Source organism: Athene cunicularia (genome assembly GCF_003259725.1).
Source record: "Athene cunicularia isolate RWA chromosome 2 unlocalized genomic scaffold, athCun1 chr2_part1, whole genome shotgun sequence".
NCBI lineage: Eukaryota > Metazoa > Chordata > Aves > Strigiformes > Strigidae > Athene > Athene cunicularia.
In genome coordinates this window covers 141,672,458-141,686,506 of record NW_020799095.1, presented here as the reverse complement: position 1 = coordinate 141,686,506, position 14,049 = coordinate 141,672,458, and the positions used below count along the sequence as shown (strand labels likewise).

Sequence of the window (14,049 nt, the reverse complement as noted above, 5' to 3'; positions counted from 1 at the left end):
AAAAAAAAAAAGTTAATTTAAGTGAATATTTCAGTTTCTCCTTTACAGTAGCTTTGAATATAGGAGTGACTTGGATGCAGGGATACTCACTCTAGTCTGCGCTGTTCAGACGTATACTCAAATGCTGTGTTGGCAGCATTGTTTTTTCATGTACTTGGGTGCACCAAGTAAAATCTGAGTACTTGAAGTAGTGTTGTAGACTCCTGTCATGTTTTACCATTTTTTATCCTTTTCTATAGAAGTTACCTAATCAATAGTATGGAAGCAACTTGTCAAAAGCTCAGGATTCATAATACTGGAAGATACAGGGGCAACTTTTTTTCTGCTTTAAAAGGGGTCTTATGCTCAATATCCACATTAAGAAAAAAAAAAAAAAACCACAAACAAAAAAGCCTAAAAATGTAGCTTGTTTTCTTTCCCTTGTCCCTGTGAAGTAGGTAGCTGTTGCTGCAATCTGTGCATCACCTCTATTAGATTCCTACAGACTGTTCTGTCATGTTCAGGAGTGACGTCCTGGTCCTCCCAAGCTCTTAGTGGTTTGAACCCAGGATACCTGAAACATGCATCAAATGACAAAACTTGATCTGCTGTTACTGAAATCAGTGGTCTCTAGTGTAGTATTTTTCATTCATTCTCACGCTAGTCTGTCAGAACATAAAAGACAGAGTTTGTTTCTTTTTTTTCAGACTTTCTCTGGAGGAAAGAAGGTTGTCTGATGCCTGCCTAGAGCACCTCTAAAAACAAATACTAAAATGCAGTTCTTATTAGATGTCCTGTTTTTCTCTAATTTTAGTGTGTTTTTCTAATTTTCAGTAATAAAGATGGCTGTTGGGTGGCTTCTAATGTATGCTGTTACTTTGCATAATCACTATACTAGTTTAGTTTTGTAATATTCTAAGACTTTTTAGATTTTAATATCATGTTACCTTTTGTAAAAATAATACAAATGTAGATGTAAAGCATTTTTCTTCAAATTTTAAAGCCTTTAAATAACACAACTGCTTTTTTGCCTGTTAATAATTTGGTAAACACTTCATAATATAATAAATTGAATTTGTGATGAACTAGCTAACTTTCTTATTTCGTTTTGACTTCTCTAGAGAAGTTGGAGGTTGCACCACCATCTCCAGGACAACTGAAACATGGTAAAAGAAGAATGTTTGTTGAATATGGTTCAGTACTTGTGCCGTCTGTCTTTAAATTGCTTCATCTTTCTCCTACAAGTGCTGGTCTGTCCTCATCACTGTCATATGGAGTAACAGAAAATGAAAGCAAGAACTAACAGTCACCCTGCCTTCTTTATTTTCATAACACCTCAGCTGGAGAATGTGCACCATTTAGTGAAAGTAGGACAGAAAGCCCAAATGAGACCATGCTGTTTAAAGCCAGCAGCAAATGTTTTGTAAGCTGAGTGGTGTTGATGCTGCAGTACCTTGTGGGGGGGGTTGTGTTTAAGCTTAAAACTAATGACTTGCTTCTTATCGCATATATTTTAAGTGGAGTGAGAAGTGGGAGAAAATTGCAGAGAAATTAGGAATAGGTTTGGTGTTTTTTATGATACCATAGTCATTCAAATTGAGATTTAGCTTCCAAAACAGGGTATCTTTGTGTTTTTAAACTCTGTCAGTGAGCAAACGTATTTAGTTGAGCATTTTCCTATTCTAGGTATCTTCACTCATTTTTCTTTGGGTTTTTTGCTTGGTCCCTGGTGTTCTGTTTACTCCATGGAATCCTAAATTCTATCAACTTCAGTAAGAATTTGAGCTCCCTTTGTAGCTCCAGAGTTTGATGCACACATTTTGAAAATGCTAGGCATCTGTGTGTTTTTGTTATTTACATTTTGGGGAGTTTTGTCCTGTGATGGTTTAAAAAAAGAATAATAATTTTCCAAATTTCATACGTTCTGTGCTTTAGTCTTTTACCTGTACATTTAACACGGTATGTGTGTTCTTACAAAGTAGTTACAGAAGTCCAAACATGTTCCAGTACCTGAGCATGAAAGACCTCTTGAGTGTGACTCTGTTTTTTTTATATGATTGTGAGTTCTTGCTGTCTGCACAAGGTAAACCTAAAAGGGACTTATACCAGTTTCTTTTCACACGTGTCTGAGGTTCATGCCCTTTTCTTTTTTTCCTCTTCATATGTTTGCATCTCAAGTTTATAAAATACAGGAATTATTGGTCACACCTGAAGTGGGGAAAAAACCTAAAAACCCTAAATAGCTGATGCATCTAAAATGTTAAAAAACCCAAGAAGTTCTGACTTCCTAGGCTGTTTTTTTAGTCATGTAGTCTGTCTTCAGTGCTGTATTTAGTGTTATGATGCTACCACCTTGAAACTCAGCTGGAGGCAATGCTGTGCAAATTCAACACTTATTGCCATCAGAAACTTACAAGCTAAAACTTGAAAGAGAAAATGGAGCAGGACAAAGGGGAATGCTAGAGTAACACTGTGCTTGTTAGAAATTATTCAGACCTGTATATTCAAAGTTGTTGCAATAGAAAATATTTTTAAATAGGGTTTACTTGGAGTTTTGGGAGTGAAAAGGAAAAAAATGCATGAAACAAGGTGGCATTTGATGTCTTAATATATTGAGGAGCAGCTTCAAGTCTAACTTGCTCTCAGCATAGTGCCCAGACAGAATCAAGACACAGAAGTTTGAGTTGAATAGTGAGATAATCAATGCTGTATGACATACAAGTGAAAACCACCTTAGCATTTGCAGATTAAGCTGAAGGGGCTTTGATAACAACTGCTTAGCTCCAAGCATTCCTCTTAAAATATGAATTTTTAGGAGTGTGTGAAGAAGATAGAGCTCTTGCACAGGAATAGGGAGGAACTTTCAGAGGAAGAGGCTTTATTTCGAGCAAGAAAAGAATGTGGGGAGTCTGAGACAGTTTAGCAATCCTTTATTGATACTGCAACATCAGTTAGAAATAAATAGTGTCAAAATTTGTGTAGGTTTAAATATTTCTCTTATGCAGTAGTAGGCATAAGTGGCTTCCATCCAAAATTGTACAAGTGTTTGCAGAGTAAGTTGTAACTGGTTCTTCACAAGCCACTAGTAACACTTAGGGGTAGCAGAAGGTTTTACCAAATTTGTCAGAAATAAAAAGGTCACTAATAGAAGTAGTAGGAAAGGGATTTTCTTTGTTGTCTTTGTTTCTCTTAAAGGCAGTATTAGACTGACATTTCAGTAGTTCGTGTGAACTAGTGAACTCCCTTATAAATATTTATTTTTCTCTTTGTTACTTATTTCTTTTAGTGTTCTTCCACAATGCATTACCTTTTGTAGGGTTTGGATTTTTGGATAACGCAATTATGATCGCTGCGGTAAGTTCATTGTTTAATTCCTTGATCGAGTTGGTAAAATTCATATTGTACAAGTACTACATGAGTAAATGAGAGCTTCAGGAAGACTCTGTTCCCTCTGTATTGACTCACTAATTTCTATTTTAATTTTTCTTTTTTTAAAGAAAATGTCCATGCTCTATTCAGCCTTTGCAGAATGCAGTGTTGTTCCTTCTAAGGGCAATATTGTAACTGATTTTACTGAATTGAGGTTTGCTTTTTTCTTCTCCTAATTTGTTCTGCATGACACATTTATGATCATGTAGTCAATATTATATGTTTTTTTGTACTGACTGATGATAATGTGATTATAATGTGTTGGTGAATAGTCTTAGGGGGTTTTGTTGATGTGTTCCTTTGTTCTCAGGCAATGTTAGTGCTGATGTTGATTTGTGCTGATATAGCCTGGCATTTCTGGGTAACACTATGAGATATTTTCCTGTTCATTTGGAAGATGAAATAGGCTAGTGGAACAGGAAGATGGATAAAGGCCAAAGATACTGTTCCTTGTGTAGAACTATCATTGACAGTGTGATCTTAATCATGGGATAATTCAGGTGGGAAGGGACCACAGGACCCAGGAGGTCTTTAGTCTTGCTCCTGCTTGGGATTTTCTCAGGGTCTCTAATCTAACCAACCTCCTGCGCAGTGTAGGGTCAGCTTTAAGGTCAGACGAAGTTGTTTGTGGTTTTATCCTGTGGGTCTTGGGAAGATCCAAAGACAGACACTCCACAGCCTGCCTGGGCAACCTGTTCCAATAGTCAACTGTTCTCACAGTGGAAAACATTTTCCTACATTCAACTGGAACGTGTTGTCTTTTAATTCATGCACATTGTCTATCAATCTTTGGACCTTGAAATGCTGTTCCATTGTACAGTTCACTATGATTTTGTTTCTTCAACTGAAAAAGTAAGGAGCTATAATACGATGTTTTATTTGCTCAGTATTTGTAGAAGTTTGCATTCAAAGCTATGCATTCAGCTAAGAATTACAGTGGGGAAAATGGTGTGCAGAAATAGGAATTACAGTTTTGTCCATTAGGTGGCCATTATAAAACAATATAAATAATTAAAAGAATATCAGAAGTAGTCTCTTGTCCTAGGGGGAAATACACATGCTAGGAGGGTAAGAGCTCTGCAAATCTAGTAGAATTACTGTCCATTTATCCTTTCAGTCTTAAGTGGTAAACAATACTTTCACCAATTAATTCAATATAATGTATTTTAACTCCAAATCCCTTAATGAGAAAACTCTTATTTTTCAGGGAACCCAAATAGAGTTGTCAATTGGAGTTGTCCTAGGAATTTCAACTATGGCAGGCAAGTAATAAAAATACAGTATGTATAGACTAACATGGTACATGCCTATATTTTAGGCTGGAAGTGGGCCACAGGGCTAGAAATAGCTCTTCCTTGGGCTTGCAGCTGCCTTTCTTAATAAAGAAACAATCTTTGGTTGAACCAAGGATGAATTCCATTTGCAGAAATGGAATTTCAGTTCAAATAGCTTTTGAAAGCTTGTTGGTTTTAATCTAAAAGTTCAGATCCTAGGTTGCTTGGCAAAGTGTATTTGCATTTCTGTAGTGGAACTGCTCTAAATTCCCTAGTGTCTGATATTTATGTGTGTTTCTATACATATTTGTAAGTTGCTGCTTGCTTGCAGTGCTATGTGAAGATCAGTGTTGGTGTCCTTTTACTGCGTTGGCTGGTGTTCTTGGCAGCTTCTCTGCCTCTGTGTGATACCACGGGAAGGCCAAGCACCACCCTACTCCTGCACTGGCCAAAACTGATAAGCTCTGTTCAGCAGCTTTGGTGCCTCTGCAATGTCAGAGGAAAAAGCCTGCTCATGGGTGCACCAACTGCAGGTGCAGCATTGTTCGAAAGCGTGCAGAGAGCTTAAATGAAAATGTATACAGCAGAACAAGTTAATTTGGAAATTTGTAGCCCTCTGTTGCAATGCAAGACAGTCACATGCAAGCTTATCTCGGTAAGATCTGCTGTGAAATCATGTAACTTTATTTAATCATATGTACAGTATTTATTCCTAAACTGACACAGTTCATGGATATGTTGGAAGGTTTATCAAAGCTACATACGAGTGTAACAGCTCCTCTGGTTTCCATTGCTCCTGTGCCTCTTCAGGCACTGGAAAGCCTTGCTTGGTGTCCAGCTTTAGCTGTATAAAACTGACAACTGCGTGTGGCCATATTTAACTCTGATCTGAAAAGTTGTTACATTGATTTCCAGGCGTCAGTGTTGTCTTTTTGATATTTCTCAAGTTTTCTTCTATTATTGTTAGTCTGCTGCTATTATTACAAACTGCAGAAGAAAAGGTCAGAAGAAAAACTCTAAAAGAAGCTTACTTCTAGTGCTATAAGTACTGAGAAAAGAGAGAGGAACTGTTTGGTTTTGTTTGTAATTAAAATAATACTTTGCCTTCTCCCATTTTGTTTGTAATTAAAATAATATTTTGCCTTCTCCCATTCTCTTCCTTATTCCTCCCTCCAGCTGCAGCTTTGGGAAACCTTGTTTCAGATTTAGCCGGACTGGGGTATGTCTGAATTTGTGTTGAGTATATGTTTTTTTTTTTCTCTCTTGCAAACACTGTTGGTGCTACTGAACTAAAATATATAAACTGCTGAAATAGTTTTATTTTTTTTCCTAGCTGAGTTTTGCTTCAGTAAGCTACATGACTGTAGAAATGTATTCTGTCCTTCATAAGAAAAGTTGAACTATTAGGTGATTTTTGTTGAGGTTAAAACTGCAGTGCCGTAGTTCTGAGGCAGAATAACACTCCTGCTATTACAGTATTATGTATTTTAAGTGATAAAATTGGGGTTGGCATTTAACCTGATTCAGTGTACTTCTGTAAGTAATGCTTGATTTTAAGGAAGTATTAGAACTTTTTCTACAAAAAGTGTGTTCATTAAAATACAAAATGGAAAAATACATTTTTCGTGATGTACTATATTGCTGTGTTAGAATATACCTAATATACCTCCTCAGGTTGTTATGCCTAGATGTGAAGACATTTCCTTCTCAGATAAAACAATTCTGTATCTGTAATGTCTTCAGATCTAGGCATACCTATTTCTGATATAAATAGATACACCTGACTATTTTTTAAAAGAAAATTTCTGACTAATAGCTGAAAATAAAGCTGTCTGTTATGCCTCTTTTATTCCCACCTTCCCTCTAATTCTTTTCTTCTGCGGATAACAAGGCTTATTACTAACTCGTGTGTGTGTGTAACCTTCCCTCCAGTAAAGGTTACTTACAAGCTCTGCAGAAATGCAGTAATGGACACAACAGTTGTGTCTCACTGCTATTTTTTTTCTGGAAATATTGCCTATTCATTCAGTGAGAAGATTAGTTACCTTACATTGCAAAATGTGACCATCAGAAGTCTGAATGCTTTCCCATATTTACCTCTCAGTGGCTTTACCAGTAAGCTGAAGGGGAAGCTATTAATTTTAAGTTAAGCACTTCAGATATTTCAAAATCTGTATTAGACGATACTGTCAGATCCAAAATCATTTGTACTTGTTTTCTTGTTCTTAGTCTTGCAGGTTATGTAGAAGCTTTAGCTTCACGGCTGGGTCTGTCAATCCCTGATCTGACACCCAAACAAGCTGATATGTGGCAAACACGTCTCAGTGCACACTTGGTGAGTATACTGTAGGTCGGCACTGTTTGCATGGAGCCTTTTTTGTTTAAAGCAATACATGATAAACCCTTTTTGCCGCTTTTGCCATTAAATACTTAATAGCCACCAACATTTTGGCCATTTCCTGGAAGATTTAGTTGTGAGCCTATGTCAGGGAGCATCATGAGACTGGATTGTTTTGGCCTTGGGTGGTTTGAATGACTAGTAACATGGATGTCTCAGCAGTGACTTTATGTATTGTATGCAGATACCTGGGTTGAACTCTGGCTACTGTGATAAGATAGCTTATTTGAAAGTTATGACCTCTTAGTGGTTTACTCCTATACTCTATTTGTGAATTTCTTGCTATTCATATACCTGTGCTAGCATGTATTCATTTCTAATATTCTAAATTAGCTTCGATGTGAAATTAGCTTTCCCCTGGGTAATCTTAACTTTTGAGTAATATTCACTGTCTGCATTTACAGTTACGGGACACTCACCTTGCAGATTAATTTTCAGGATGATTACTTAATTAACATTTAAACATCTGAAGCAATCCCACTTAGCAATGAGAGTGTTAGTTTATTTTGATTAAAGAAATATTATAAGAAACTGAGTAAAGAAACGGATATTTCTTTCACTTTCCTAGAATGAACCTTCATGGGGAGAAGTATCTTTGTAGATTTAAGGGGAGAAGAACACTTGCTGAAACAAAGTTGGGGGGGGAAAAAGTCTGCTTTTAGCAGTGATAGGTCAAAGCATTGAGTGGGAAAGAATTGGCATGTTGTCAGTGGGCTGCCCTCTAGTCTGTCTGATGTAAGTCATCTTGGTGGAAGCTGAGTCTGTGGCAAAAGCCTGTCATTCCACTGCAGTTCATTCACTTTTCTGTGAAAGCACTTCTGAGCATCTTCACTTGTATGCTAGCATTTTTTCTTTTTTACCCACTGTCTCAAGTTTCTCAACACTATCCACCTACAGCTGGTGATGTGGTTTGGATGTTGCCTGTGTTAGTTCTTTCTCTCCTCTTGACTTTCACATCTAAGTCAATTGTGAAATGTTTTCTAATCTTTTTTTTTTTTTTTTTAAGTCTTTGCCTTGTGTCTTTACAAGCCATCATGTTTCCAAGAAATTCCTTGTTCCTGACTTTGATAATTTGCATTATCAAATGCAGATACATTTATAGTTGCACCCAAAATGTGGGTGGGTGGTGTGTGGTGGTTTTTTTTTCCTTCCTTGTCATCCTGACCATCCTTCTAATCCTTTTGAATCTGTCTCCTCCCTTCCACCTGTGCATCTCCTTCTGGGTCATTCCCTTCTTTATTCAAAATTTTTGTCTTTATATGTCTCTTATCACAGCATGTGCTGTTTCTAACCTTGTCATATCTGTGTGTCTCTCATAGATTTTGTTTCTAGTCTGCATGCTAAGAAAAATGTGGCTCCCAACCAAAAATTAGAACAAAGGGTCTGTTTTCCTGGTTGTGTTGGTACTCCACAGCAAATGGTTAACAACTGATCAATGAGAAACTTAATTTTTTCCTCCTTTTTCTAGGGTAAAGCTATTGGAGTGACCATTGGCTGCATTTTAGGAATGTTTCCTTTGTTGTTCTTTGGTGATGAGGAAGAAAAACTGGAAGAAAAAAATTAACCTTTTTACAAGACATATACAAATGTAAACTACTGTACCTCAATTATTCAATTATGCTGTCAATATTTAGGAATTAACAGACAGTAAAAAATGTATAGACTTGGGAACAAAACCTTCAGCATGTCGTTTTATGGAAACACTAATTTATTGTGGCTTTGTGTTCAGTACTTCTTTTTATAAGATATCATTTAACTTTTAATTGTAAATTTTTGAAGTGTTTTCACTTACGGCAACTGATGTTTACCACTTTCCCCTTTGATCTTATTCTTTAATGGATTTTTACTGTAATAATCCACTATGGATGACAGTATCACTCGAGTTGCATATTGGTTGCTTAACAGTTAATTGCATGACAAAAATTTCACTGCTGTCCATCAGGTCCTTCAATGCAGATTATTGAGAAGGTCAGTGATGAGTAATTTGAAGTCACTCGCTTTGCAAGATGACTGGTTTTGTGGAGGCTCTCAAAATGAATAAATAACAAACAAAATAAAATTTCAACACAATTGACCAGCACTCTGCAAACAAACAGCAGGTTCATGTGTCTGTGAGAGGAGAACAAAAACTATCACCACGCAGACTTCTAGGATTTAACGACAATCCAAAATGCTTGGTCACTCACCTAGAAAATGAGGGCTTTCAACCTCAGGGAATTTCTTTGGGCAGCGTTCTGACCCAAGGGGAGAATCCTTGACCACAGTGCAATGATCCAGGAGGGACTAGCTCAAAATGGCTCCCCAGGGGACTCCGTTTATACCTGAGCCAAGTCTGATCTGTGGTCAATGTCAGCCCTTACTGGCTGAGGGCCCCAATTACCATAAAGCCCTGAGAACAAGGGCACAAAAAGAGAAATCAGTGGCTGCTACATTTCAGCGGCCAGGAAGCCCTGTTTTCACTGGGTGGGTGCACCTGCCACAACTGGTTGCCCCCTCACCAGCCATCATTTTGCACTGCCTTTGGATTAGATATTTTGGTGATCTACAACAGTCTAGTTTGCATTTTTTCATAATTCTGACTAAGTGTCTCTGAATTGTCTTCTGAGATTATCATTTTAATGCTTTGACAAGGTAAGTGTTTCCAGTGTAGGCTCTTTACCAGGTCCATTTTTAGTGTGTTTTAACACCTTCTGTACTTCCATATTCATGCCTCTTTTTTTCTTCTGTAAACAGTATCTTGAGAATTGAGTTTGAGATATCCTTAAATTTGTGTTCCTGAGTTTTGAGTGTGGTATTAAAGAATTCAGACCAACTGTTTCAAAACCACAAACAACTTTTTTTTTTTTTTTAATTGTTCTTCCTAAAGTAAAGTGTGAATAGTTGATTGGGTGGACAAGGCCAGGGTATGAGTGAGTTGTAAATAAATTTGCATTGCAAGGTTGTAATGGGTGGTTCAGCTGAAATAAAGTGTACCACCAGTCTGGATTAGAGGACCTGATTTGCAGATTATAATTTTGTATTTAAGTTTAAGACTTGCTACTTTTTTTTTTTTCTTTCCTGTGAGACAATTAGTTAAACAACAAAAAAAGAGACTTGCGGCCTTTTTCCTTTTCTGCCTTTTATTTTGGCAGTCTTGCTGTATTATAGATCTGGCAGTTCAGTCATATGTAACTGTGCTTTTTTTATATGGTCATGAATAAATTTAATTACAACTATTGAATATTCATATTTCGGGATCTCACTTGCCAGTAGCATAATGCTAAACTGGTAACTGTCGATTAGAGGAGAGAGTTTCTAACCTGTTTGAATACAATTTGGAAAAGATGCTAAGAAGAGAGGCACAGCCAGTGCACTTTAAAGTTTTTATAGCTGGAATTGTTAGCACTTCTGAAACCTAGAAAGAAATATTTGAAAAAAAAATAAAAAAAGAAAAATTCCCTGATGACACTTATTTGCTGTAGGAAAAGTCTTACTGTAAGATATACATCTTACAGAGGTCATTGCTTATCTCATGGTCATAAATCTGACTTCTCTGTTCTCGTTGCTAGGAGCCCTTTAACAGCAGTACTGAATCTTGACATCAACCTTTAATGAAAATGACAGTGTTGTATCTGGTTTTTAAAAAGCAGACTTTAAAAACTTGCTGTGAGTAGTCCTAGTAGCATGTACTGTACATTGTACATTAAACCATGAGAATCTGGACCAAACTGTAAAACTGAAAGAGATCTCAGCCAGGCATAGAACACAAATGCAGGGGTGTTTTGGCTTGCATTTTCAAAGTTGGAAGCTTTATAAAAAAAAGAAAAAACAACCAACAGAAAAACCCTCCAACCACAAAAAAAAACCCCAAACCAATGAAACACAAAACCCAATCCTGCTAGAAAATTATGCACTCTTTCCCCAACAGATTGCTGCTGGTTTACAGTACTTCAGTGACAGGTCTTTTTTTAGCCATCCACACATTTGTCTTGCCTTAAACTCTTAACTTTTCTTCCTCTGCACTACTTTTGTTTCTGGTATGTTTCTATACAAAGCTGTAAATATTTCATGTGTGTTGGTTTTGGTTTTGTTTTTTTTTTAAACTGAAGCACACATCAAAACAGTTTTGCATAGCTTTTTTTTGTAGCTGTTTTTACAGTAATTCCAACACTGTTTCCCTTTATGATACTGGCATCTTCATTGGAAGAAGTGGCCAAACCTCTGTTCTTTGCTATCATACCAACTGGAACACTGTTTTCATCACTTTTTAGCTTATGAGAACAATTGGACGGCTGTGTCATCTGTCATAGTAGTATTCATTTTATAATGGCAATAGGAAAGACCATGTACTGTTGTTAAATAGCTTGTGCATGTAAATTGAGTACGTTTTGTTTCTGTATGTCAAACTATTGTACTGCAACCAATGCTTTTATCGAGAATTAATGAACTAAAATATCTTCAAAGAAATTAATCATGTTGTCTTGTTAAAATATTTAGCTGACCACAAAAATGTTGAGGGCAAGTGACACATGGTAAGAAATCTTGGGTGTTTCAGGCTGTTGTCTGATACCATAATCTAAATGGTGACTTCCGGGGGTTCGGTATTTGACAAATGTGAAGAAATAATTAGTGATTTGAGAGGAATAGTGGACCTGGATGCTGAGAGAAAGTGCTTGTTGGGGTCAAGCTGCCACCCTGAGTACAGTAGGGCTAGCTTGCTTCGCCTGCAGGGTCCACTCTTGTGTGGATGTGGTACTGCTTTGTGTGGCAGGGAAGATCTGTGCCCTGTCTCCTTTCAAGGAGGGTAGGATTTTCTGGGGTATATGGATGAAAGTAATCCCTGATGCTCTGATTGCTTTTTAAAATACTTTTTAAACACTTTTTAAAACACTGAGGAGAGAGCACTAACGAAACACTCGTTTTTGTTTTCTTTTGTCTTCTCCCTCCTCAATAAAAGGAAAAACAAACACTACAGGCTTATTCAGAGACTTCAGTATTGCTCCTTTTCTTTATTCTATCAGTTTGTTCTGTGTTAATAGGAATTATTCTCATTGAAGGGCTGGTAGACCTGAAATTGTGTTTATTTTAAAATGCTGTCTTTTATTGTAATTTAAAATATAAATGTATTTTTGACTGTATGTTATCTCTAGGACAAAGAACATGCATCTGATAATACAGTTACCCAAATCTTTTTGCCAATATTTTCTCATTCATATACTTTTACCTAAATTATTTGAATTCCGACAACATATTTTGTATTGTCGTTAAAATTGTCAAACTTTCTGTAAACTTTTGTACTACAGCAAAGCTGTTCTGTGTTTCTTTATTAGACCAGATGCTGGAGGGCAAATGTTAATAATATCCTGTGGGTATTCAGCCTCAGTTATACAAAATGGGAATTTATTATTTAAGTTGTAAGCAAGTGGTCCTTTGTCACTGTCATAGGAGATAGGACTGTGGAGTGGTACTTCTCTCTCTTCATGCTTGGAAGAGAGCGATTTAAACAATTAAAATGTTTCAGTGGTAAACTGTGGTGTTTGTGGTTAATATTAGTCAGAAGTCCACTTGCACTTGAACTTCTGGAACTAACTGAGGTTTTGTATGCAAACTAATACTTTTTGAACTTTCCTGGACTTTGGAGCTCTTCACCTTTTTTCACTCCTTGGTCAGTCCCTTTTGTGGATGTCTGTGCATAAAGAAGTGCTGTGAATAAAACATCTGTACTGGAAGGATGCTCTCATCTCGTTTTAACAACCCATAGAGGTTGGCTGTTATTTTATTCTGATTGCATTGTATAGTAGAACTCTTCGTTAATGTTGTTCAGAGAGTCTATCACACTTCTAGTCAACGTTTCCCTCTTTTCTGATGTTTTACATGGTCTAGTGACAAGCTGACAGAGCGGTGATGTATAAATTAAAGACTTTAATAAAGTATTGAGGAATTAATCATCCTGCTCTGAGACTCTTATGTCTGGATTTTTTTAACCTAACATGCTAAGAAAATAGCTAGAGCTACAAGTTGCAGTTAATATGCTCATAACACAAATTCAAGCACCTGTTTTAAAGTTTTACCCTTGTCCCAGCGTTCAGGACCCTTGGCATCCAGAGCGTTGCTTCAATACAGTATTGGGATGGGGACAGAGGATTTGGGGGAAACTTGGAATTTAAAAGCCAGCTAAGATAAATGCAGAAGGGTTTTCTTGTTTTGTTGTGGAAGGTTATCTCCCCCAATCAAAACAAATGCCACCTTCCAGAGATCTGAGCTTTGCCCAGCCCTTGCTCCCCCAAGAGACTGTATTCACTAATATTTGAGCAGGTCAGTCTTTGAGCCTCAGGAATGTAATGCAGAATAGTGACCTTGGCTACCAACAGTGACTGTGGTGTGCTGATGTAGTATCCTGCGAGTAGATGATGCCAAGATAAGGTCTTTTGCATCAGCATGAAGAGAACTGACAGGAAATAGTTCTGGTTTAACAGTCTTCACCTCAGTAGTCCATAGGTATCTAAGCAACTGACTTAAATATTGATGCAGCTATGAATGCAGCTCCACAGTCTCAAGAGTTGCTCCTTCTGTGTATGTGTGCAAAGACTTAAGTTGCTGTGAAATATTAAAGTTATCCAAGACATCAAACCTGATGCATTTTGTGTCCATTTTGTGTTCTATTCTTGATACTGTGCTTATTAGTATCCTATTTATATATCATTGATTATGGAAAGGGCCTTATGCTTTTGCTTAGAGGGTTCAAGTCCTCCCAAACGTGTAAGTATTGATATTATCTATCAGTAAATAGGTTGTTTTGCAGTGGATTGTGAAGCGTACTGAATGGGACCATTCACTGGTTAGAAAACACATCTGAAGAGTAAGATTTGCCAAATTGGACCTGCAGCTGCCGTTCTTGTTGGGAAGAGGTTGTCCCTGAGCAGGATGGTAGTGCAGTAACAGAGAGTGCACTCTTGTCTTTGCCCAGCACTGCTGCTTGGATTTGACAGG

At 37.1% G+C, this 14,049-nt stretch overlaps 1 protein-coding gene across 1 annotated transcript in view; it reads left to right on the top strand.

Annotated features, from left to right (window-relative positions):
* The window catches only part of TMEM65 (transmembrane protein 65), a 46,558-nt gene extending 33,554 nt beyond the window's left edge, over nt 1-13,004 (top strand). The window contains exons 4-9 of the mRNA XM_026841521.1: nt 1,101-1,145; nt 3,266-3,333; nt 4,616-4,670; nt 5,859-5,901; nt 6,912-7,017; nt 8,549-13,004. Coding sequence (XP_026697322.1) covers nt 1,101-1,145; nt 3,266-3,333; nt 4,616-4,670; nt 5,859-5,901; nt 6,912-7,017; nt 8,549-8,644 — 413 coding nt within the window. The 3' untranslated portion in view covers nt 8,645-13,004. The remainder of the gene's footprint in view (nt 1-1,100; nt 1,146-3,265; nt 3,334-4,615; nt 4,671-5,858; nt 5,902-6,911; nt 7,018-8,548) is intronic.
* Nucleotides 13,005-14,049: the final 1,045 nt, after the last annotated feature.